Source organism: Oryza brachyantha, chromosome 10 (genome assembly GCF_000231095.2).
Source record: "Oryza brachyantha chromosome 10, ObraRS2, whole genome shotgun sequence".
In the NCBI taxonomy this organism is placed as follows: Eukaryota; Viridiplantae; Streptophyta; class Magnoliopsida; order Poales; family Poaceae; genus Oryza; species Oryza brachyantha.
The window spans coordinates 12,894,074-12,916,774 of record NC_023172.2 but is presented as its reverse complement, the minus strand read 5'-3'; the positions used below and the strand labels follow the sequence as shown (position 1 = coordinate 12,916,774).

The following is a 22,701-nucleotide window of genomic DNA, read 5'->3' as shown; positions in this document are numbered from 1 at the left end:
GATGCTGACGACATCTCAATGGGGAATTTAACTATTTGTGACTCTTGTCGGTAGCTATTGTTTCTACTTTTTTTTTTGTCATTATAGGGACGTAAATGTCTGCTTCATTGCTAAAATAATTTGCATAGTAAATAAAGCAACTATCATGCAATTAACCCTAATAATGTTATGATTTTAACTCATGCTCAGGCTATGATATTGAAAACTTACACTCATTCATTATTTTAGTATGTCATATTCAATACCTGATTTGTCGATGATCATAACGGAAAAAGAAACATTTAAATGTCATTCAAAAACTTTGAAAAATGCATAAAAATTCTATAAATATGGTTGGAGTAAAAAATTCATCGTGATGTGAGTTCTGATGTCATTCATTACAGTTAATTCGGATAGACGAAAGGATATTTTAAAATTCTAGTAATCATGTCCTCTCATTAGAAACGAGAGGAGACCATGCAGACAAGAAAACATTATGAGAAGGAAATATGAAAAAGATGAAAGGCGTAGAACAGACTTAAAACATTATGAGAAGGAAATATGATCGAGATGAAAGGGGATTAAAAACAAGTAGCATTTGAGTGGCTACCGGTAACAGTGGCAAATAGTTAATTCCCCTGTTTCGTACATGTACACATTACATTACTGTGCAACGGCATTAACTCATCCAGAGTAACAATCTCACAAACAGCATGAAAACTTCAATCTCAACAGAAATTTCATTAGGGATATCATCGTTCATGGCACAATACATGATCCTATCCACCAGAAGGGGAAACCCCATGGGATAACATAGGGCCACAGAATGCTCATCAGCAACGCAGAAAATGATGACTAAATTTCCTCGATAATAAGTACAATCCAATTTTGACAGCAACAATTAATTACCATACAGAATTAATCAAGTTCTGCTAAAAGGTTGCTGTCCACCTGATGGGGGCTGTGTAGGGGGAGGTGGGGGAAGTGACATCTGCATTTGCATGGGCATGGGCATCTGCGCTAGAACACCCCGATCACCTTGGCCTGAAAGATCCCTACCTGGTATACCTGAATTCATCGAACCATCTGGCATGACTCCAAAACCACCTTGCAGGAAAACCATTCCACCACCTCCCTGAGGTTCACCAGCACCTTCAGGCATTCCCTGTCCAAGTGGCATCGACTGAAATGGGTTGCCCATCAATCCCATGCCCCATGGGCGCTGAAGCCCCTCGGGGAAGCTTAAAGGACCACCAGGCGGTGCAGGTTGGACCCCTGAGGCTGAACCTTGATCCAGTCCAACATCTGGTAGTTGCATCTGGAAAGGAGCACTGAAAAACTGCGGGTTTCCATCTTGTTGGAGAGGGTAATTGAATGATGCATTGGACATTAATGGCTGATTCATATTCATGGGCATCATGAAGTTTGACTGATGAGGAATTGGAGGAAACATGAAAGGGGCATTAGGCATCATTTGCTGTTTGTCTTGACTACCATGCTCCGATTCTTGGCGGACTGGAGTTGCCCCAGGTGCATTCTCACTAGCCCAGTTGTAGGGCCGATCAAATCCTTGAGGTGGGTTCTCATTTTGAGTATCACCTGGTGGATAAGAATGACGACCATGGAATGATGGTGGTCTTGCTAGCATAGGTGGCCTCTGTGGGGTCTGATCCCTAGAATGGTGGTAGCGAGATCGGTCTTCACGATCTTGCATGTGAGAACTTGAAGAGGGTGAAACACCAGTCCTAGGAGGAGCACGTGCAGTCGACATTTCAGGCATCTGAGATTGTCTTTGATCACCCCCAGAAGCACGGGATATATTAGGAGCATCTGGCTCATTACGTTCTTCCCTCTCTGGAGTATTCGCCAGGAGGTTGGCATGAACTTCAGGTACATGAGACTCAAATTCAGCTTTCTTAAGGAAAGACTTGAGACACATAGGTGCAGCACAGATAAAAATCCCTTCCATCATTTTCACAGTCTGAATCTTCTGAATGCGCTCATCACAACTGAAAAAATAGGTTAACAAACATTTAAAAGTGGCAGGTGCTAGACAATGTTAATTTGTAATGAAATAATCAAAAATACCAATGCTAGCTGGTAAGATTTCTCATTTTTAGTGGAATGTTTATTGTAAAAATCTTATGATTGCATGTTGAACATTTGATTGGCAATGACACAAATATTAGCACTCCAAGGTGTAATGCAATATGATGTGCATCACGTCTTAACCAACGTTCATAGCTATTGACACAGAAGACTAACACATCCCATGTAAACAATAGTAACAGAATGCAAAAAGGCATAGTTTACTAATAGAGTAATGGTACCACACCATTTGAAACTCATGCATACTGATATATCTTATGATCTACGTACTTGAAACTCCATGTGGTAGAAAACTTAAAACCTAAGGAAAATAGCACATCAATCAGGAATGCACAGAGATCATACAAGGAATTTAACTACATACAGAAGAAAGACTGCATGTCACCCTACTGAATAAGTCAATATACTAACAAGAGCAAGTTCCAGAAAGTTCAGGGCGATGCTTACAGATAGCAGCTGGAATCACTTCTAGCACAGGCTAAACAGAAAGCATGTTCACAAGGAATCTGATACAGAGAAAAAAAAGATGTCACAACACTATCATAGGGCATAGGGTCCACCAACACATAGTAACAAGAGAACTAAAGTAAATGGCACAAACATACAACACTGAAACTATCACGACAATCCTAGATACAGATAGTTGTGAAATACAAATACTATGCACATAATAAGTCTGTTTCACTTGCCTGTGTCCTAGCTAAATCCAAAATCAGAAAATATTGATAAAGGAAATACTTTTAGCACAAAACCACACCTACCAATGAATCCAAATACTCTCAACATTTAAATTTGTAAGACCCTGTCATGAAGGAAATAAGGTTATAGTACATTCAGCATCAGGAATTCCAACTATTATCTATTTGACATGCAAACCGTGTGCAATTCTCTAACCAACTACTATGTGCTATGACATCAATATTGTAGCAGAACAAACTCTTTCGCTCGAAATGACTTCAAAGTTTAAACTAGACTGCAACTCTCCCTTGTCTGAAAATTAGGCGCAATTCGACGAAAATACTACGAACAGATGGAAATAGCATTGACTCTGGATACTCTTATGTCAAATCACTAGCCATTCCAACATGATCTGCTATCCATCAGTGTTGCTTCCTAAATGATGCACAGCTAGACAACATCAACATGTGGTTAACTAGAAGCTCTATTTTTGTTACCAAACCACAGCAAATCTAACAAAAGAGAGCAAACAGAAAAATGGGGAACGAGCTAGGGTTTATGGCTGCATACGAGGCGGCCGTAGAGGGCGATGGGGAACTCGCAGCGGCAGCAGATGTGGACGCGCTCGCCGAGCGGGCGCCGGGAGCGGCGGCCGATGGTGCGGGCGGCCGCGACGGCGGAGGTCGTGACGGCGCCGAGGCTCTTGGCCACGGGGAGGTCGGCAATCACCAGGTGGTCGGGGCACGCGACCGTGACGGACTCCGGGGGCCCGCCCCCGGCCGCCGCCGCCGCCGACGCCGACTTCGGCGGGGCGCCGCCGCCCCCGCCGGCCCCGGCCGCCGCGCTCGACGCGGCGGCGGCGCCGGAGTCCGACGAGCCGATCTTGCTCAGGCGAATCTGGAGCATCTTGCTTAGGGTTTCTTGCCGGAGTCTTTTATCCTATGTCATTAAAAAAATAAAAAAAAGTTTATGGACACAAACTTTCTGACAGGTGGGACCCACCTAAGAAAAAGTACTAACACTGCCCAGCTACTCCTCCCGAATCCTCTCCCTCCCGTGCGCCGCCTCCCCCCCAGAAACCCTAGCCGCCGCCGCCGCCGCCACCGGACCGGCCAGATCCGGCGGACCCCCGCCTCGCGGGACCCCCGCGGACCTCTCCCGAATCCTCCTCCTCCCTCCCTCCCGTGCGGCCACCCGGCAGGCCGGCGGCTCTCTCCCGAACCCTCCTCCCGTGCGCCAGCCGGCGTCCAGGCCGGCGCGGCCGTGCGGCCAGCCGGCGCCCAGGCCCGCGGGGTGAGCCCCCAAGCCGCCTCGCCTCCAAAATTAAAAGCTTCACCTCTGGCAAGTTCCTAAAAACGTGGTTACATGGCTATCAATTCATCCTTATGACTGGTTAGTTCCATCGTATGCTGTCCCTATAAATTTAGTTTATTTACTAAACGAGGTTAGGCTGTAAAGAGTTCTTAATTAAACTACCACAACGATGACACACATTTATGCTTAGGGCTGCCTGTTAATTAAGTTTCTTGAGCTTGGTGTCATAATGCACGTCCATCTCACACTGTTTGTTTCAACTGTGCAGGCTGGTCAAGAATCATTCAGATATCGCTTACAGTTGGCTAACTTGACTTCAGGAGGGAGACTTGACTTGCTGTCAGCTATGAGGAAGGTGAACAATTTGCCAAGGAGCATGGCCTAGTATTTATGGAGGCATCTGCAAAAACTGCACAAATTGTTGAGGAGGTGATTATTTGTCCCTACTCCCTAGTATGTTTGACTTTGATTGCAGAGTTCATTACTCTTTAATTTTTTTCTTGCATATTTTGCGATTTAGGTATTCATCAAAACTGCTTGAACAATATACAAGAAAATCCAAGATGGTGTCTTCGATGTATCTAATGAGGTGAGTTTTTAATTGCTTGCCCTTTTCCCTTTTTAAATTCTCATGGACCAGTTTGTGCTAACCAAAGATAATTACTAGCATAATTGAATTCAATCATGTCTTGTTCATAAGTTGCAATTGTACCATACATTTGTCAGGCTATGTTTTGAACCCCAAAGTACAACTTCGACATACATCTTCTATTTGACTAGTTTTAATTGGCCATTTAAGCAATAATTGTCCATTTAGTTGTTGGTGTATTATAGAGTATTAACCAGTATTATAGAGTATTTCGATGTTCTTGTGGAAAAAAATAGCTGGGATTGGTGCTGTGTTTTTACTCCTTCTAGCTACCGACGTTCGTTTTAGTGCACAAAATGTTCATCCATGGTAGTTGTGTCTACATTGCAGTCTCTGTAAATTTAAACGTTCACGATTTTTGTACCTTTGCATGTGTATCTAAATGAAATGGTGTGTGACATTCATATGAACTTGTTTCTATGGATACAATGGTCATGCCCTTGTTTTTTTTCCATGTGATATGTAGTTATTTGTTCGTATGCAATAGTCATCCACCTGCTTGAATGTTGATGATATGACCCAAGTAATTTAGTACTAATGTCATGTATTTTATCTATTGTATTCTCATATTTTTCTGATTTCTTCTGATAATTTACTGATTAATTTGGGCATTTTTCTGTTTTTTTCTGAATTATCCTGATTTTGTGTGAATTTTCTGGATTTATTTACGAATTTTTCCTGTATTTTTTAGAATTATCCGGATTTATGAGCCAATTTTTGTGAATTTCTAGGAATTTTATAATTTAATTACGAATTTTCTTACTTATTTCCTGATTTAAAATTAATTCTGTCATTTTATAAATTATTTACTGATTGTCCATATTTATTTACTGTTTTAAATTTATTTCTGTTATTTATTTACTAACAAGGGCGAAACAATCTTTTTACATCTCCATTTGACACCGTTAAGTCTCCATCCATCCAAAATGGCACACATGTTAAAGAAAGCTTGTGTCATGGCATAGATGTGTCTATAAATTTTTTTGTGGCACACAGATAACCATCAACTTTTTTAATGGCACAGGCTACCGACGGCGGCGAGGCGGTTGCTGGGAGCCTCAGCGGCGAGGGCGAGATACCTCTCTATCTTGACGTCCCCGCCCGCCAGGGCCGTCCTCTACGACCACCACGGGTCGCCGGAGCAAGTCGTCAGGGTGGCGGACGTGGCGACGGTGGAGATTGGCGACCGTGATGTGTGCGTGCGGATGCTGGCCGCCCCCATTAACCCCTCCGACCTCAATCGCATTGAGGGCGTCTACCCTGTCCGCCCTCCCCTCCCCGGCGCTGTCGCAGGCTACGAGGGGCTCGGCCAGGTCCACGCCCTCGGCCCTGCCGTCGATTCCCTCTCTGTCGGCGACTGGGTCATCCCATCCCCGCCTTCCTTCGGCACCTGGCAGACCTACATCGTGAAGCCGGCCACCGCCTGGCACAGGGTCCGCGCCGATGTGCCTCCCTACTACCCCGCCACCATCACCATCAATCCTCTCACCGCGCTCAGGATGCTCCGCGACTTTGTAAACCTCACCCCTGGTGCTGCTGCTCTTCCCTTTTGTCCAATTTCTATGTTATGTTAGGGACCCTGATGCTGATGCATCTCTCTCTTGCACCTAGGTGACTCTCTTGTCCAGAATGGTGCCACTAGCATTGTCGGTCAGTGCGTCATTCAGCTCGCCAAACTCCATGGCCTTCACACCATCAACATCATAAGGGACAGGTCCTCTCTTCTGCATCGCATCATATCTCATTTCAATTTTACTTTCTTTATGATGACTCACTCATCTCATCTCCCAAATTTGCTCTAGACCTGGCTCAGAAGAAGCCAAGGACAAACTTAAACAGCTTGGAGCAGATCAAGTATTCACAGAAAGCCAGATAGATATAAAGAATATCAAGACCTTGTTGGTACTTCTCTCTGTAGGCCTGCATTTCCATTTCTTTAATCATCCCCAAACCATCTACTCCTACTTACTTTTAGTGGCCATAGTATTTATATTAAATATATGAAATAGTGTTGTCAAAATGTATTTCTTCAAATCTGTTGCCGTATTAATTTAATTGGGAATGCTTAGTCCAAAATGAACTCAAGTCACAAGTTCTCCCAAACTTTGACAACTATCAAAAAAATGTAACTCTAAGAAACAGGATGATTTCAACTGTTTCCTTATACTGCTCAATTTTGTTTACTGTGGTATCAGGGTGCTCTGCCAGAACCTACATTAGGATTGAACTGTGTTGGTGGAAATGTTGCTTCTGTCATACTGAAAATTTTAAGGTAACACTATCAATTTAAACATGAGCCAATTCCAATTAGAACCGTCTTTATCTTCCATATATGATTATAAACTCTCTTTAGACAAGGTGGCACAATGGTGACTTATGGTGGAATGTCCAAGAAACCTGTTACTGTATCTACTTCATCTTTCATTTTTAAGGTTAGTACGCCAGACTCAGGGGATTGTGTGTCACATAAGCTCAAGTCATACGGCTCAGTCAAATTGATAAGTAAAGAAGAGAATTTATTTCTGCATCAATAGTATCACCTGCGAAGTACACTATCTTGGTATGTCAAAATGCGTTGAACTATTATTTACTTCCTCTGTTTCATAAGTGACTATGAGTTTGTCATAAATCAAACCTCTTCAAGTTTGAGTAAATTTATAGAAAAATTTACTAACATCCGCAACAACCAAATTATTTTCAGTAATCCCACCATTAAGTATATTTTTATAGTACTAGCAAAATATCTATTACAAAATGTTATAGGATTTTTTTTATCAACTATACTAATATTACTTGTTTGAACCAAATATGGACTATTCCATAATATCAGTAAATACCATGAGCTAATTTACAAAAAAAAAAAACCTGTATTAAGAAGTGGGGTGGCAGATTCACAGCCACCACCGCTAGAGCCTAGAGACATTTAAAATAGTATATTTGTTTTGTGTTAAAAATGTTGTTGTATTTTCTATAAACTTGGTTGAACTTGAAAAAATTTAATTTTGTAAAAGCCCAAAGTGACTTATAATATGAAACGGAGGGGTAGCTGCAAAAGAAAAATTCCTGCATTAAGTTTGAAGCACCAATCGTTTCCTTTTCGCTACTATTATGCATCATGTATTCATGTTGTCTTGATGTCAATTATTTAACACAGTTTTTTAAGACAATATTTAACACAATGCTATGTTGTGAACAAGGATCTTTCCTTGAAAGGATTCTGGCTACAGAAGTGGATGAGTTCAGATAAGGCAGAGGAATCTAGAAAAATGATAGACTACCTGCTGGACCTGGTGCGCAAAGGCGAGCTCAAATACGAGTATGAAATGTTGCTCTCTTGTTGAATTGTTGTTGGATATTGACACAGTATGAAAGAAATGAACGTTTGTGAATCGGTTCGCTTGCAGGATGGAGTTGACGCCCTTCAGCGACTTCCGTTTGGCTCTTGACAAGGCACTCGGCAAACATGGGAGCCAACCAAAGCAGGTTCTTATGTTCTAAGATAAGGCCAGGACAATGGATGAGGGAGAACTTGTATTCTGTATATTGAAAAGGATGCAAACTAGATCACATAAAATAGGAGTAGAAAGAGGATGTAAATAGTGCATGTGCACGTGGCTGCCAGATTGGCGACCTCTTTCAGTGTTTTGCTTATAAAGCAGCACGATGTTTTGTACACAATGCAGCGGATCCCTGTACGTGCCAAGTGCTGTCTAGTCCAATGACCCTTCACTCTAGAGTTTTCTTCTTTTTTATTTGAGAACAAATGTTGAGAAGGGAAAAACATGTTCCTATGTCTACTGCTGTATATTGCAAGTGATCTTTATAATTTAAAATAGGCTGCCATTAGATCTAAAACAAAAATTTAACGAACCATTTATTTGTTAACGAACCATTTATTTGTGTGGTTTTGTTAGGAGTAGACGTTTGTGTCTAAGAGGAGAGGAGGTTGGACTTTTGGAGTAAGCAGAGATATCACGTGCCCTAATAAAATGGGTTATGGGTATTGATTGATGTTCTTCTACCAGGGAAGAAGGCGAAACGGAATGCATCGAAGCGTTTTGTTCTTAGAGACTATCTGATTTTTTTATAGTTATTTAGTGATTTAAACAATAAAACTAACTGCTAGAAAATAAAATTTCTTTTTTAGTGATTTAAGACGTGTGGTATATCACATCGAAAAAATAGTTTTATTTATTTTAGACAATAATATAATCTAACTTCTTTTTCCCATAGCAAATCACGGGCATTCAATTAGTAAAAATGAGGTAGCGACCACATGTAGGAAAATAATGGATTGTGGATGCGTTCGGCGGTCACTATTAAGTCCAAATTCTCTCTTTCTCTTTTACGGTTAACCTATGTGTTTTTTTTAAAAAAATTCTATGGAAAAGTTATTTTAGAAATCATATTTTATAATTTTTATAGGCACACTATTTTATAAATTTTTATAACTAATAATTAATTAATCGTGTATTAATCTACTACCTAACATCTACCCAAACGTAGCCTGAATCAGGCCAAAATATGGCCCCATCTTTTCAAACAAAACTAATATAACAGAAATTAGTTTATAAAGTGATTAGAGCCTGGAAAGGGGCCATCCTTTTTCTTTTCCCCTTTCAGTTGCTGCAGTCCAGGGCAAAATCTCCTCTGCTCCTGCCGTACACATAAACCCTAGGTCCTAGGAGATCATGTAGCGAGGTCATCCCCCAAACTGCTGCAAACCTCTGCATCTGCCCTGCTGTCTGTTGCTGCCGGCAATGGCCGGACAGCCTCATGATCCATCCTGACGAGCTCCAACCACTTCCATCTGACATTCTGACTCTATTCAAGCCCTTGATTCCCCTGTCGTTTGATGATCCGTTTGATCGGTTCGTTTTGATGGCATCTGTAAATGTTATGTGAATATCCGTCTAAAAAATGTTTGTCATTGAGGAGGAGAACAAGATGGAGCTCTCTAAATTCAGTGCTTTCATTAGGGAGTAGCTGTACTGTGTTTAGTATGGGTTTGCATTGTCGTTTCTCATCATTTTTTTTCAACAATTTGCTGTGTTCATTATAGTCATACAGATTGGCATTTTCTGTTGTGAGTTTGGACATGCTATTAATGAATGAGTAAATGAATACCTCCAAGTTTCCAACAATTTGATGTCTGTTCAGTACTTCAGTCCTCTCACATCCCCTCTGTTTCTCCATGTAGATGAGAAGAAAAAAAGTATGGGCAATTCAATTCCAGTCGCATCTTCTTTTATCTTCCTGTCTGAGCTCTGAATTCTAGCCCTCTTATCATATGTTTGCAGGTGATCAGGTACAACCAAGATTTGAATTTGAAAAGTTAACTTTAGAGTCAAATTTAGTTCTTTTTTCATCATAGTCTATTTTTTCAGAATTAGTTTTTAAACCACTAATAACACAATAAAAAAATTGCACTTATTACTTTTGGTTGCTTAATTCAATTTTTCCACGGCTTATCAGCAGTAACTCAAATGACTAGAACCCTAATCTTTGTAGCAATCATGGAAGAATATTGGTAGTCTAGTTGAACTAAGCTGCCAGCCTTCCAAAACCAAAGAAAATACTCATGCCATGCATGTATTCATGTAACCCATAACCAGACAATTCACATGCACGGATACAACCCATGATCTAGTACAAATCAGTTGGCAAGATTCAGAGTCACTGCCAGTAAAGGGTTGTAATTGCACACCAACTTCAGACGCTTCATGTCGACGAGCATGCTGTGCCGTGCTGAGAAGGGCGAGCCTCATACAGGGATGATCCAAGCTCCAGCTAGCAGCATCCTTCTGAATTTCTCTTTGAATTAACTTCTTGGATATCTTTCAATGATGGGGCTCATGTGGCATAAAGATTGATTTCTATCTACTTTTGCCAAGATATTTCATGCACCACTGTTCACGAAGATAGGATAGGTTTCAGCTGTGATTTCTATCCCTTCATCAAACTGGATGACATCTATCTTGTTCCCAGTTGCAGTGTTGCTGCTGTTGCACAATGGTTATCTTTGTGTTTGTTATTGCCACTGCTCACTGCATTAACTTCTACATGTGATCTGCAGCTAGCATCCTCTCAGCTCGTGCTGCTGCTGCTACACCTACCTGCATTGAGATCACAGAGAGAGAGATGGATCAGGATAAACCCAATTTATGTTACAACAGTATCTTTCCTGTTTTTCCAACAACAAGCCAGCTTGTCATTACTGATAAACATTGCTAAATTTCTTCTTGACAGGCCATAGGATCTTCTAATGTTCAGACTAATCATGGATGATGGTATTAGCAAGTAGCATATACACAGTTTTCTCTTGTCCCAACTCCAAATTGCATACAGTATACTCTCCTGACAAGATAGAACAGCTTGCCATTACTGATAAACATTACTAAACTGCTTATTAACAGGCCACTGCATCTTGTAATGTTCAGACTAATCATGGATCATGGTACAAGCAAGTAGCATACAGTTTGCTCTTCAATGGTCATAAATATCCTATGTCCTTTCTAGGATGTTTTTCTTGCCCAACCAAACTGCATACAGTATGCTGTCCTGACAAGATCCTTGTGAAAATCTTCAGTACCTTGCTGCCATATGCATCATTGACATCTGTAGCTGTAGCTCCATTTTTGACAACCCACTGCAGCAAGATGCCATCCAAATAGGTGAAAGCTTGAAACCTCTCCATCTGGGCTCCATCAGATTGTTCATCACAAATGCAGCTCAAAAATTATGGATCACTACCATCAAATGCTAACTTGCATAACTACAGCAAGATCAGAGATAGACAGAGGCCTGAAAATTAAACTAAAGTAGCTAAACTTGCATTCAGCTGCTGATATACACCTTGATATTAGTATTATCAAAACAATACAACAAGACAGCTTGATTAATTAAGCATTGCTACTACTATAACACACACAATTATCATATCAGATATTCAGGTTGCCTTTTTTTTTAGTTCAGTTTTAGCCTCTTTTTTCTGCTCCTGTTTGCCTCTCCTGTCTCCCACTTGTTCAGGTTCAGGAGTTGAGACTTCCAGGGCTTTCAGGCCATGTCCGTTTCACGGATGGTCAGCCGGCAGGTCGTCGGCGTCGACGACGTAGGCTCGGAGCGACGGCGAGCGGGAGGCGGCGAGCTCCGCCCGGCGGCCGCCCTTGCCCTGCTGCACCCTCCGGCGCGCGATGTAGCCGCGCACCCAGGGGGTGACGTCCTCGCTGACCTTGATCATGGCGAAGAAGAGCAGGCGGTAGATGACGATCATGCTGAAGAGCACGGCGAGGTCCAGCCACTTGGATCGGTTCACGTCGATCTGGAACACGTTCTCCAGGATGTACTCGCCGGGGATCTTGGGGAGCTCGTCGTCCTGGTTGTCGAACACCAGCCCCTTCAGGTCGTTCTGGTACTGCCCCTGCAACATCCATGAAAACCCATCAAAATTCAAGTTTGCTAATAAACTATGGCCGTGTTCGGTAGTTTGGAGAAGGGGATTAGTTATCCGGTGCGGAAAACGTAGTAATAAATTAGTACATGATTAATTAATTATTAAAAAATATGAAATAGATTAATGTGATTATTTAAAACAACTTTCCTATAGAATATTTTCACAAAAAATACATTGTTTAGCAGTTCGGGAAGTGTGCACGTGGAAAACGAGAGGGTTTAGATATCTTATTCCTTGCATCGAACGCGGCCTATGAAAAAATTGTTTTTTTCCCTTCAAATTTCTCATAATTTACTGTTTACTGTTTTTTTAATGTTTTACTATATTTACTAGTGACAACAGAAATATATAAGCAGTTCAAAAGGTGGACAAAGCTAATAAACCATGAAAAAGATTGTTTTGATTTTATAATTTCCCTAAATTTGTTGTTTGAAACCCTGAAAAAGTTTCCTAAATTTATCAGTAGTTCTTGTTTCACATGTATAATTAATTCATGTTCTGTGACATGTGCAAGTGACACTAGAGGCATAGGCAACTTTCAAATCGACAAAAGTATGAAAAAATGTTTGGAGCTCAGGATTTCCCTAAATTTCTTGTTTGAAATCCTGATTTGATGTGATTTTGTGTTCACTTTTAAGTTCTGTGAAAAAGTTGGACAATTTACCTGCAGTGCCCAGTAGTGGAAGCTGATGTATGACATGGGATACCTCCAGAATGGCTTTGGGATGTCATGGGGAAGCCTAAAGTATCCTGAGACCAGCATGAATATCCCCTGTCCATTTCCAAAGATATTTTCTCTTCAATAAATGTTTTTCCATGCCATGATCAGGAGAGAATATAAAGAAACATCAACATTACTTCGTGCAGTTCCATGAACAGTCTCAAAACTTAATTTCAGTTTGTACGCATTGCATGACTCCAAACAGTGCCTGAATTTGATGGATTAGGATCAAGTAGTTGGAAATGGGTTCTAGCTCACCTGAATTCCAGCTCCGATGATGATGCCCATGAGGAAGTTGGGGATGACACTGGCAATGGCCATCATCAAGCTCTCGACGACGGTGACGCTTGCGTAGAGGCAGAGGACGAAGAAGAGGTAGTGCGTGAAACCCGGGTGGAGGCGCACCATGAAGTAGCACATCGTCCCGGAGATGAAGGTGATCAAGATCAAGAATGGCATTGCCGAGATCGTGTTGCTTATGACGAATGCCAGCACGCCATAGTGCCCGTTGAGCCTCTCTCTCTGAAACACCTGAAAAGAACAAATCAAAAAGGTTCAGTGAGCATGGTTTGCTGTAATCTGAAGAAAATTTCCAACCCAGTTGATTCAGTGGTGGCACAAACCTTCATGTCTTCCACAAAAGATGGGAATCCTCCGATCGACATGAACGTGACGAAGCCGAAGACGAAAGAAGCACATGCACCTCTTGCCTAATTTTGTTTTTACAGTTTTATCAGATCACCAAGCTTACTATTCAGTTCAGGCTTCTAATGTGAGCTTGCATCCAAATAGAAGTAACAACTGAAGAAGGGAAATTTTTACCAGAATGGAGCTGTATCCAGTGCCAACATTGAGGTAGATTGTCCCAATGCAGACTGTCACAACAATGTAGATGATGAGCCTGAGCCAGTAGTACCCAAAGTCCCGGGACATGTTGATGAACGATCGCTTTGTGAGCGTGAAAGCCTGCATCCAGAAGCTAGCCTGGCTCCCTCCTGCATCCAGCACTGTCCCTTTCTGCAACAAAAAAACCGATATGAGTTCTCATAACTTACATTGCAATGGTCTAGCCAGGGTTGAATTTCTGGGGAAGTTTCTGAGGTAATCTAGTACTTACAACCCGTGCCATCTCGTTGACTTTCTGCTGCGCAGCGAAGTAGTACTGTGAGTTCTTGTAGTAGGTGATCAGCCTTCTGATGGCCTCCGAAGTCATAATCCGATCGAGCGGATCATCGGATCTTTCAAACTATGTATGCAAAATTTCAGCACAATTTCAGTCAAGATATGAATACCAGTTGTGGGTACAAGAAGTAGGAGAATGACTGAATCATGAAACTTACTTTTCTCTTCATTGATCCTTTCAGGGTGGCCTTCACCTTGTCGAAGTCTGCGTTTATGCATCTGAGGAAATGATCCGATGGATTGCGCAATGGTGGGCAAGGGAAACCAGCTTGGGCAAAGAACTGCAAAATTCAAAGAACAGTATAGATGTTGGCATTGCAGAAACAACTTCAGAGAGTCTGTGTAAACTCCACATACCTGACAAGCTTCAGAAGCCTGCCCAAAGTAAACAGTTTTGCCTCCTGACAGGAGATACAACCGGTCGAAAAGCTCGAAAACCTCGCTGCTCGGCTGATGGATTGATGCTATCACAGTCCTGCCATCCCTCGCCAGCCCACGCAGCGTCTGTGTCACGAAGAATGCTGAAGCACTGCAACAGTTCAACCAGTTGCACATCAGTTACTTGCACAGATGAACAGTTGCAATCACCCGACAAATGACAAAGCACAGTGACCCTCTGAAAGTTATATCAGTAATGGCTGAAACAAGCAAAGCACAAGCTGTGCAAATCAAATCTTCAAATTCCAATTCCAACCAGATTTCTGTCATGCTTAACTGCATGATCCAATAATTAAGAAATTGATTTGCCATATGTGATAACAGGAGTAGTACCTGTCAAGACCACTGGTTGGTTCATCCAGGAAGAGCAGCCTAGGCCTCATCAGTATCTCGAGGGCGATGCTGACCCTCCTCTTCTCACCGCCGCTGATCCCCCGGAGGTGCCAGTTGCCGACCACCGTGTCGGCGCAGTCCTGAAGCCCCATCTCGACGATCGTCCCCTCGACGAGGGCATGCTTCTCCTCCATGGGCATCTTGTCAGGAAGGCGAAGGCGTGCCGAGTATGAGATGGTCTCCCTCACCGTCAGTGTGCCGATCAGATTGTCATCTTGCGTCACATAGGCCTGAATATTACATATTTTACTGAAACTTTTCAGTGTCCTGGAGAATGGAGATAGCTTAATTTTTGCTACCATGAGATTACCATAACCAGATTGAAAGTCGATCATCCGGTTTATCATGTTGTCATTATTTCACAAAAAAAATACATACAAAGATTTTTGAACTTTTTTAGCTTAATACTTTCTAGTTAGTGATTGGTACAAATGCTAGCCTACTTCCTATAGAGGATTTTTACCGTCCTTAAAAAATATCTTGGGGGGTACATTGTAACTCGGGGTACTAAATTTTTATATAAAAAATATAATATCTTAAGGTATTTTTTTTTAAGAATGTTAAAAAAGCTCTTCTAAGACAGGTTGACAGTTTTGACAGAAACCAATGAAGCACCACTGCACAAGTCACGAAAAATATCAGCAACAACCTTTCTTTTGGACTCTGAAATAAAAAAAAAACTCTTGTGAAGTCGTTAAGAAATGATTTTGGACAACAAACACACGCTAAATGCACAACAAATTGTCAGGGTTGTCAAGGGATCATGAGTTTCTGATGAGCACATTTCTGGAAAAACTGGTAAACCACATCCCATCTGTTTCTATATATCATCCACTTTCTGGGGGATCTATCACGAAACATCTACCTGAAAAAGTCTGCCCTATCTAAAAACAATCAGAAACAGTTTTTTTTTAAAAGATAAACATGGAAATCTTGGCCAGAAATGGCTAATCTATCTCCATGAAAAGGAGTTATTGATGCATTTAATTATGCAGATAAGGTAGCCTCCAATGCATCATAGCATCTGGCTAAGTGTCAAAATGCAATCAGAAGCCAGAAAGCAGCAAGGTTCCAAGACCTGGCACGTGGCAACAAATGGCCCATTTTTTTCTCGTTCTGAAATCTGTTGCTCAGGTGATTCAGAGAGAGACCCAAACACAAACAAGAAATGAAAGCAACAGAGAGGAAAAAAACACAGTGAACATTCTAATTAGACAAAAAAAAGTTTTTTTAAGAAAAGGAAGTGCATAAAGAAGCCTCATTTTCAAGCAAAGAAAAACACATATTCTCTCTCTTTTTTATGAGAAAATTTCTCACTGTGTGCAGAAAAAACTTAAAAATGCACCAAAACTTAATTAAAGGTGAAGTTTTTAGTGCAGAAAAAATCGGTTTTAGAAATTAAATCATATCCCAACTCATATAAAAAAGCAGAGTGAATTAGTAAATTAATTAGCGTTATGGATAGTAGTAAGGTCAGAACAGCGGCAATGGCGGCTGCCGGCGGCGAGCCGGCGAGGTGACACCGACGTGTAGAGCGTACCGCGGCGCCGAAGGAGAGGTTGGCCTTGCGGCCGTTGAGGAGGACGGTGCCGTCGAGGAAGGCGTTGGCGGCGAGGCGGCCGGCGAGGGCGTCGAGCAGCGTGGACTTGCCGGAGCCGGAGGGTCCCATGAGCGCCGTGATGGTGCCAGGCTCGGCGTGGCCCGTGAGCCCCTGGAGCACGTCCTGCGTCTCGCCGCCGCCGCCGCCCAGCACGACGGTGACGGTGAGGTCCCGCCACGCCAGCCGCGCCGACACGTCCCCGAGGAACTCCGCCGCCGCCTTCTCCCGCCACAGCGTCTCGCTCAGCGGGCTCAGCGCCACCGCCGCCGCCGCCGCTCCCCCCGCCGCCTTCCCCACGTCCTCCAGCTCCGCCTTCACCATCCCCGCCGCCGCCACCGCCGCCGCCCCCGCCACCACCCCCTGCTTCTTCATCGCTCGCCTCGCTAGCTATACCCAGCTCCACCTCCACCTACCTACGTACGTCGTTCCGTACAGACCTCACTCCACCATGCGAGACCTCGAGGCGACACACACACACGTCGCGCCTGTGGCTGCTCGGGTTGGCCACGGTTTTATGAGCTGATCGGCTGAGCTTGGGAGAGGAGAGGGAGGAGGTGGTGGATATAAAGGCCATGCAGTAATGGAGGTGCAGCACTGCAGCTAGAGAGAGAAGGGAAGCTAGAGAGAGAGAGAGGGAAGGAGGGAGGGAGAGGTGCACAAGTAATGAAGAGGGTGCAGGGGTTTGACCTAGGGTCAAGGCTGCATGCATGCAATGGGGATGCTCAGGGCTAGTGGCTGTTTGGTGTGATCTAGAAGCATTGCATAGGCAGCACAAGAGAGAGAGAGAGGTTGATCAGGCCATGTTATGCATGCAAGATTGCAAGTTGTTAACAACCATGGTATTATACTATGGATGTGTTCTTCTCTATACATTTTTCTCAACTTTTTCTCGGTTTTTCGCTGATATTTTCTAAACTGTTAAACGGTATGTGTTTTTATGACAAAAATTATATAGAAGTTCACCATCTCATATCTCTATAACAAGTTTGAACTTTATACTCTCTCCGTTTCATATTATAAGACTTTCTGGATTTATCTAAATTTTTCTCTGTATTAAGGTATATATTTTTTATATGTATCTAGATTTATTAGCACATATATGAATCTAGGCAAGAACAGAAAGTCTTATAATATGGAATATAGAAAATATTGGTTAATTATATCATTTATATCATTAAATAGCTATCAAAGAATAAAAAGATATTCATACTCATCTTCATTATCTAAAAAATTCATACTCATCTTCACAAAAGAAAACAATATATATATTCATGGATAAATTAAATTACAGTTTCTCGTAACATCAATGTGTCTTCCCTAAAGTGGGGAGTGGATGATAATCCCGTAGAAGGATGTCGTATAAGCCAAAACTTAAATTTTCAATCTTATGGAGTAATTTATGGGTTTTTTACTGAAATTTATTTCTCGGCCTTGGCTTTTAGATCGTTAAGAATATGTATATACAAATTTTATTTTATTTGCAAATACACCGTTTGCCTTTTTCCATGCCAACAATCACCCCATAGGTATGGAAATTTTGAAAACATTCATCAGGATAGAGATCAATATGCGATATGTCACCTTACACGTATGTATGTTTAAATTCAAAATGAACAAAATAAACTCTAAGTAGTATATGAATATTTGTAAGCCCTATATTTTCACTTCTACTTGTACCGATAAGCCAAAATTTAAAATTTTTAATCTTAAATTAAAGTAGATTTTGGGGTTATTCACCATGTTTTATTTTTCAGTCTTGACTTTACATATTTACATATTTAAGAACATATATAATTTTTATTTATAAATATATCGTTTATTTTTCCCAGATGAAGCAAACCAGTCACCCCATAGTCATATCTGTCTATTTTGTTGAACTTGTTGAATCAAATTTAAATTTGTATACTTGTAGAGTGATCTATCAGACATTAATCTGTCTTGCAATTTCTTTTGTGACTTTTGTACAAGATGCAATAAATAAGGGAAGATTACCTAGATGGATTTAGAACACTTTTCCCTCTAAAGTGTACGTACAGCAGCCATAATTCATGAGATATTTCTAAAGTGTATGGCAGCCATAATTGATGAGATATTTTACGATGGTCCCTATTATGCAGTAGAAATCACCTATCATCGTTTATATTTTTTAATGATTCAATAAATCGTATCTATTTTTATCGATCTCCACATTAACTATACATTGATAGAATACTTTTCTATAGGTAGTAAACTCATAAAATAATAATTAAGATCACTCGATAGCACCCGTATTAGATTACTCTCAGTAGAGATCATCGTAAATATACTTATCATGCATGGTTGGATGTGTCAATGTTGGGTTGTCAAAGAGGAATAATTATCTTCTTACCACTCTTATAAGTGGTGATACCAAATTTGCCACTGAATCCATATATCATAGACACACGAGAATCTATATGTCATATACAACGAGTGATAAATATATTATCATTTAATCTTAAGAGTAACAAATAGTTAAATGTGCCTGTAGAAGACATTGGATATCTCGGGAGCAAATAACTTTCCAGACAACAAATCATAAAAAAGCTTGATTACAAATTTATTTGATACCTTCCCTTTTTACCAAAATTGGACAAAAGAGAGTACTTTTGTGTGGAATGAATAGTGCTCTACCTTGCTTACAAGATTCCTTGAAGGATTAACCCATGGCACGTGAAAACTGGTTGTTGGCACACATCAATGATGAATTTCATATTTGTCTTGCACCCAATTTTCATCTCTGGTCCAAAGAGAAAAAGTGACCTTAATGCAACCTGTGACATCATTAACTGGCTTCTAGCATAAAAGTTAAACCTACCCTCTGTTGAATTCAGCCCTCCAAATCTCTTAATTAAGAATCTAGCATGAAATTAGGCATGTGACATGTTGGGCCAAGGCCGAACATGCCTCACAAAAAGTGTTACTCCTTGATCTTATTGGTTCCAACTGGGAAATGCATGCACCAGATGCTAACAATGTACTGCCTCCATCCTTCAATGTTTAACGTCGTTAACTTTTTTATACGCGTTTGACTATTCGTCCTATTCAACAAAAATTGTCAAATGTGTAAAGTTATATATATGCATAAAAATATATTTAGTAATACACGAAATGATATAGAAATAATTAATAATTAAGTAAATTTTTTGAATAAGACGAACGGTCGAACATGTATAAAAAAGTCAACGGCGTCAAACAACGGTGTCAAACATTTAGGGATGGAGGGAGTATTTACTAACATGTCGTTGTGAAATTAGCTTGTTCTGTGCATGTCATGCAGAGGTGGGAGTTCATCACTTCTATTATTAAAAAAGTTTAACCAACAAAGTTATACCTACTTTTAGGATTTATAATCACTGGAATATGTATCGAAACATTTTTTTGTTTTTAGATAATGATAAAAAAACATTTTAATTTGTGGAGTAAAGATTGTATGCATGTAGCACTGCCCTTGTGGCTTTAATGTGATGGATCAGGTAGGGGCCTATTTGTGATCTAATCACTACCACTGGGAGTCTGGGAATTGGCATGTAGGTTCATGGATTGTGAACCAAAGGAACATGCAGGGGTCTCTGATATGCTTCTTTCGAGCGGACGGAGGCAAGGATGAATATTTTTCTGATCTTTATAATAGCTACTTAATAACGTAAACAATAAAATTAGCTACTATAAAGTTAAAATTCTAACTAGATGATGACCTTCTGCATAATAATTGTTTTAAAAAAACACAACATTTAGCTGTTCAGAAATGAGAAAAAATCCGAAAAAAAAACATCCTACTTTACCACCACTGGGATTAAGAAGAAACATAACAATTGGTAGTAGTTCACTAGGCTACAGATGCATATGCAGATTCATGGACTTGTAAGCCACTGATCAGGATTGGGGATCCCTCATGCAAAAATGCAGTGCAGCCCAAGCCAGGGGCCTGGTCACTCAGCTTAACTGCATTGAAGCTGGCAGGTGGATGTTGGTGGGCAAGCATTTACTCAGTTTAGTGCTGTGCTGCCACTCTGCTAGCTGCAGCTGGGACTGCTGTTACTGTGCATGCATATATATATAGCCAGCCTCATGGATTCTCATCAAAATAATAGTTTCTTGAATTTTTTAATTTATTTAGGCACCATTTAGTTCTCAAAAACTTTTCTAAAAAACATCACATCGAATCTTTGGATATCTAAATAAAGCATTAAGGCCTCCTTTGATTCAAAGGAAATTTATAGGAATTTTATAGTATTCCATTCCTATAGAATTTTCCTACAAAGCCCTTTGAATCAAAGGAATAAACCCTATGAAATCCTATAAAATTCCTATGGAATGCATTTTCCTATACAAGTTTTGGAGGAAATTTAGCAAGAGGTTAAACCTCATGGAAAAAAAATCCTTTGAGTCTATATCTCTCCTCAAATTTCTGTATTTTTCTTGTGGTCCAATCAAACGGTCATTGTGTTTTGCAATCCTCTATTTTACACCTATATTCCTGTCAGAATCCTATGTTTTTCCTATTCCTCCATTTTTTTCATTTCTGTGATTCAAAAGGGCCCTAAATATACATGAACATTAAAACTAATTATACATTTATAGGAAAAATCGTGAGACAAATCTTTTAAGTCTAATTAGTACATGATTAGCCATAAGTGCTACAGTAACCAACATACGCTAATGACGAATTAATTAGACTCAAAAGATCCGTCTCGGGTTTCCAGGCGAAATCTAAAATTTATTTTGTAATTAGAATGTGTGATTGTACGTGTCGATGTGACCTTTCTCGATATTTTTTCCAGCTGAACAGGGCCTTAGCACTTAATTATAATCATTTCTATATGTTTTCTCTGAAAATAACATGAAAACAGGAGGAGAATGTATAAACAGAGGGTAGTATTGTCGTCAGTTTTCTAGCCCATCCTTCCAGTGGTTGGATTCCCTGTTCTCTCTTTCAGAATTTCAGATATGTTTTAATGGAACAAAATGCTGGTGGTTGTGAAGAGTATATGCACGCGCTCCCGTGTGGATCCCAGATTGAGAACAGTGTTGTGTTTTCTCTTAATTAATCGAGTTGATGCTGATCTAGGGAACATCAAGCATGTCTGCATGTTTGCTCCTGCTTTCTTTCCCTTTCGTCGCAGTTAATTAGCAGCGTTCCATTCTCTGCTTCCCATACCGTTTATTCGTTTAATCAGTTGACTGATGAACAGGTTCTGGATTAGTTCGAGCTTGCACTTTTGCAGTACACTGTAACAATTCCGGCAAAAACGTACACTGCAATAACAAATCCACCCAACTCTTTCCTGACAAGGAAATTAAATCCACCCAATGGACAATATTATTTACATAAAAGCATTAGCCATTTCTAAAGTACTATCCTTCCTTCCCAAAATATAATTCCGTCATTTCAAAATATAAGGTCTATTATGTTTCCTTAGAACAAGAGTTTTACCAAAGATTACTTTATTAGATTTTTTTTAATGAAACAAAATTGATATCGTTAGATTCGTATTCGAAAGTACTTCTTTCGTATTATACTTATGTGTCACATAATTAAATGATATATCAATTGAGTAATTTTTGGTTAAATATTTGTCCTAAACAAAATACACCGTATTTTTTGAAACAAAGGGTGTAGTTACTTATATCATTCAAATTTTATCTAAAAATATACTATATAGAATACCGGGAGTGGTAGTGATGACATGGTGAAATGTCCAAAATACTCCTCATCTTATCATCTCTACAACTTCACTCACCTCCCGACCAGTACCTCTATCCTTGATCTCGGTAGAAAGTAATGAAAGTAGCTATATTTTAAGTTAAATAAATAATTAAGTACTGTTGTTGTTGCATGGCCGAAATAAATATATACAACCTGTGGCACTGGCCTACATATACGCTGTCCCCTACACCTGGAATCTGGATCACGTAATACTCTCATTTTGGTCACTACTACATTGTGGGTGAGCTTTGCACTCATCAGGGCATAGACAATAGTCTAACCAACCGTGATATAAACAAACAGATAAATAAATAAGTTATATACAATTAGTTATTTATTTAATTGGCTGTATCATATTTAATACATCAATTTTTATGTTTTATATTTGCTGCATGCAAATCAATAGAATGAATTTTTTTCTGTAGGATAGGTTATATGTAGCCTAGGTGAACATGCA

At 40.4% G+C, this 22,701-nt stretch overlaps 3 protein-coding genes across 3 annotated transcripts; 1 reads left to right on the top strand and 2 right to left on the bottom strand.

Moving 5' to 3' along the window:
• Positions 1–700: 700 nt before the first annotated feature.
• Positions 701–3,672, bottom strand: LOC102703342 (E3 ubiquitin-protein ligase HAKAI homolog). The gene is made up of 3 exons (XM_006662410.3): positions 3,337–3,672; positions 2,536–2,594; positions 701–1,988 (listed from the first exon to the last, which is right to left on the bottom strand). The coding sequence occupies exons 1-3, from the start codon at positions 3,670–3,672 to the stop codon at positions 902–904; spliced, it is 1,482 nt and encodes a 493-aa protein (XP_006662473.2). The 3' UTR covers positions 701–901.
• Positions 3,673–3,800: 128 nt separating this feature from the next.
• LOC102703069 (enoyl-[acyl-carrier-protein] reductase, mitochondrial) lies at positions 3,801–8,463 on the top strand. Its single transcript, XM_040528082.1, has 10 exons — positions 3,801–4,158; positions 4,349–4,509; positions 4,601–4,669; positions 5,754–6,259; positions 6,341–6,443; positions 6,532–6,631; positions 6,925–7,001; positions 7,083–7,161; positions 7,927–8,045; positions 8,134–8,463. Exons 3-10 carry the CDS (start codon positions 4,644–4,646, stop codon positions 8,225–8,227), a joined length of 1,104 nt encoding a protein of 367 aa, XP_040384016.1. The 5' UTR covers positions 3,801–4,158; positions 4,349–4,509; positions 4,601–4,643; the 3' UTR covers positions 8,228–8,463.
• Positions 8,464–11,551: 3,088 nt separating this feature from the next.
• LOC102709205 (ABC transporter G family member 11-like) lies at positions 11,552–16,897 on the bottom strand. The gene is made up of 10 exons (XM_006661837.3): positions 16,457–16,897; positions 14,857–15,146; positions 14,443–14,614; positions 14,244–14,366; positions 14,021–14,149; positions 13,726–13,920; positions 13,527–13,613; positions 13,162–13,434; positions 12,847–12,954; positions 11,552–12,149 (listed from the first exon to the last, which is right to left on the bottom strand). The coding sequence occupies exons 1-10, from the start codon at positions 16,886–16,888 to the stop codon at positions 11,802–11,804; spliced, it is 2,157 nt and encodes a 718-aa protein (XP_006661900.3). The 5' UTR covers positions 16,889–16,897; the 3' UTR covers positions 11,552–11,801.
• Positions 16,898–22,701: the final 5,804 nt, after the last annotated feature.

Coding starts and splice junctions, on each gene's coding strand:
- LOC102709205 (XM_006661837.3), bottom strand. CDS start 16,888: ATGAAGAAGCAGGGGGTGGTGGCGGGGGCGGCGGCGGTGGCGGCGGCG. Junction 14,615..14,856: donor CCAACCAGTGGTCTTGACAG/GTACTACTCCTG, acceptor GAACTGTTGCAG/TGCTTCAGCATTCTTCGTGA. Junction 14,150..14,243: donor AAGGATCAATGAAGAGAAAA/GTAAGTTTCATG, acceptor TTGCATACATAG/TTTGAAAGATCCGATGATCC.
- LOC102703342 (XM_006662410.3), bottom strand. CDS start 3,672: ATGCTCCAGATTCGCCTGAGCAAGATCGGCTCGTCGGACTCCGGCGCC. Junction 2,595..3,336: donor TCGCCCTCTACGGCCGCCTC/GTATGCAGCCAT, acceptor TCTCTGTATCAG/ATTCCTTGTGAACATGCTTT. Junction 1,989..2,535: donor AGTGATTCCAGCTGCTATCT/GTAAGCATCGCC, acceptor CTATTTTTTCAG/TTGTGATGAGCGCATTCAGA.
- LOC102703069 (XM_040528082.1), top strand. CDS start 4,644: ATGGTGTCTTCGATGTATCTAATGAG. Junction 6,260..6,340: donor CTTTGTAAACCTCACCCCTG/GTGCTGCTGCTC, acceptor TCTTGCACCTAG/GTGACTCTCTTGTCCAGAAT. Junction 6,632..6,924: donor AGAATATCAAGACCTTGTTG/GTACTTCTCTCT, acceptor CTGTGGTATCAG/GGTGCTCTGCCAGAACCTAC.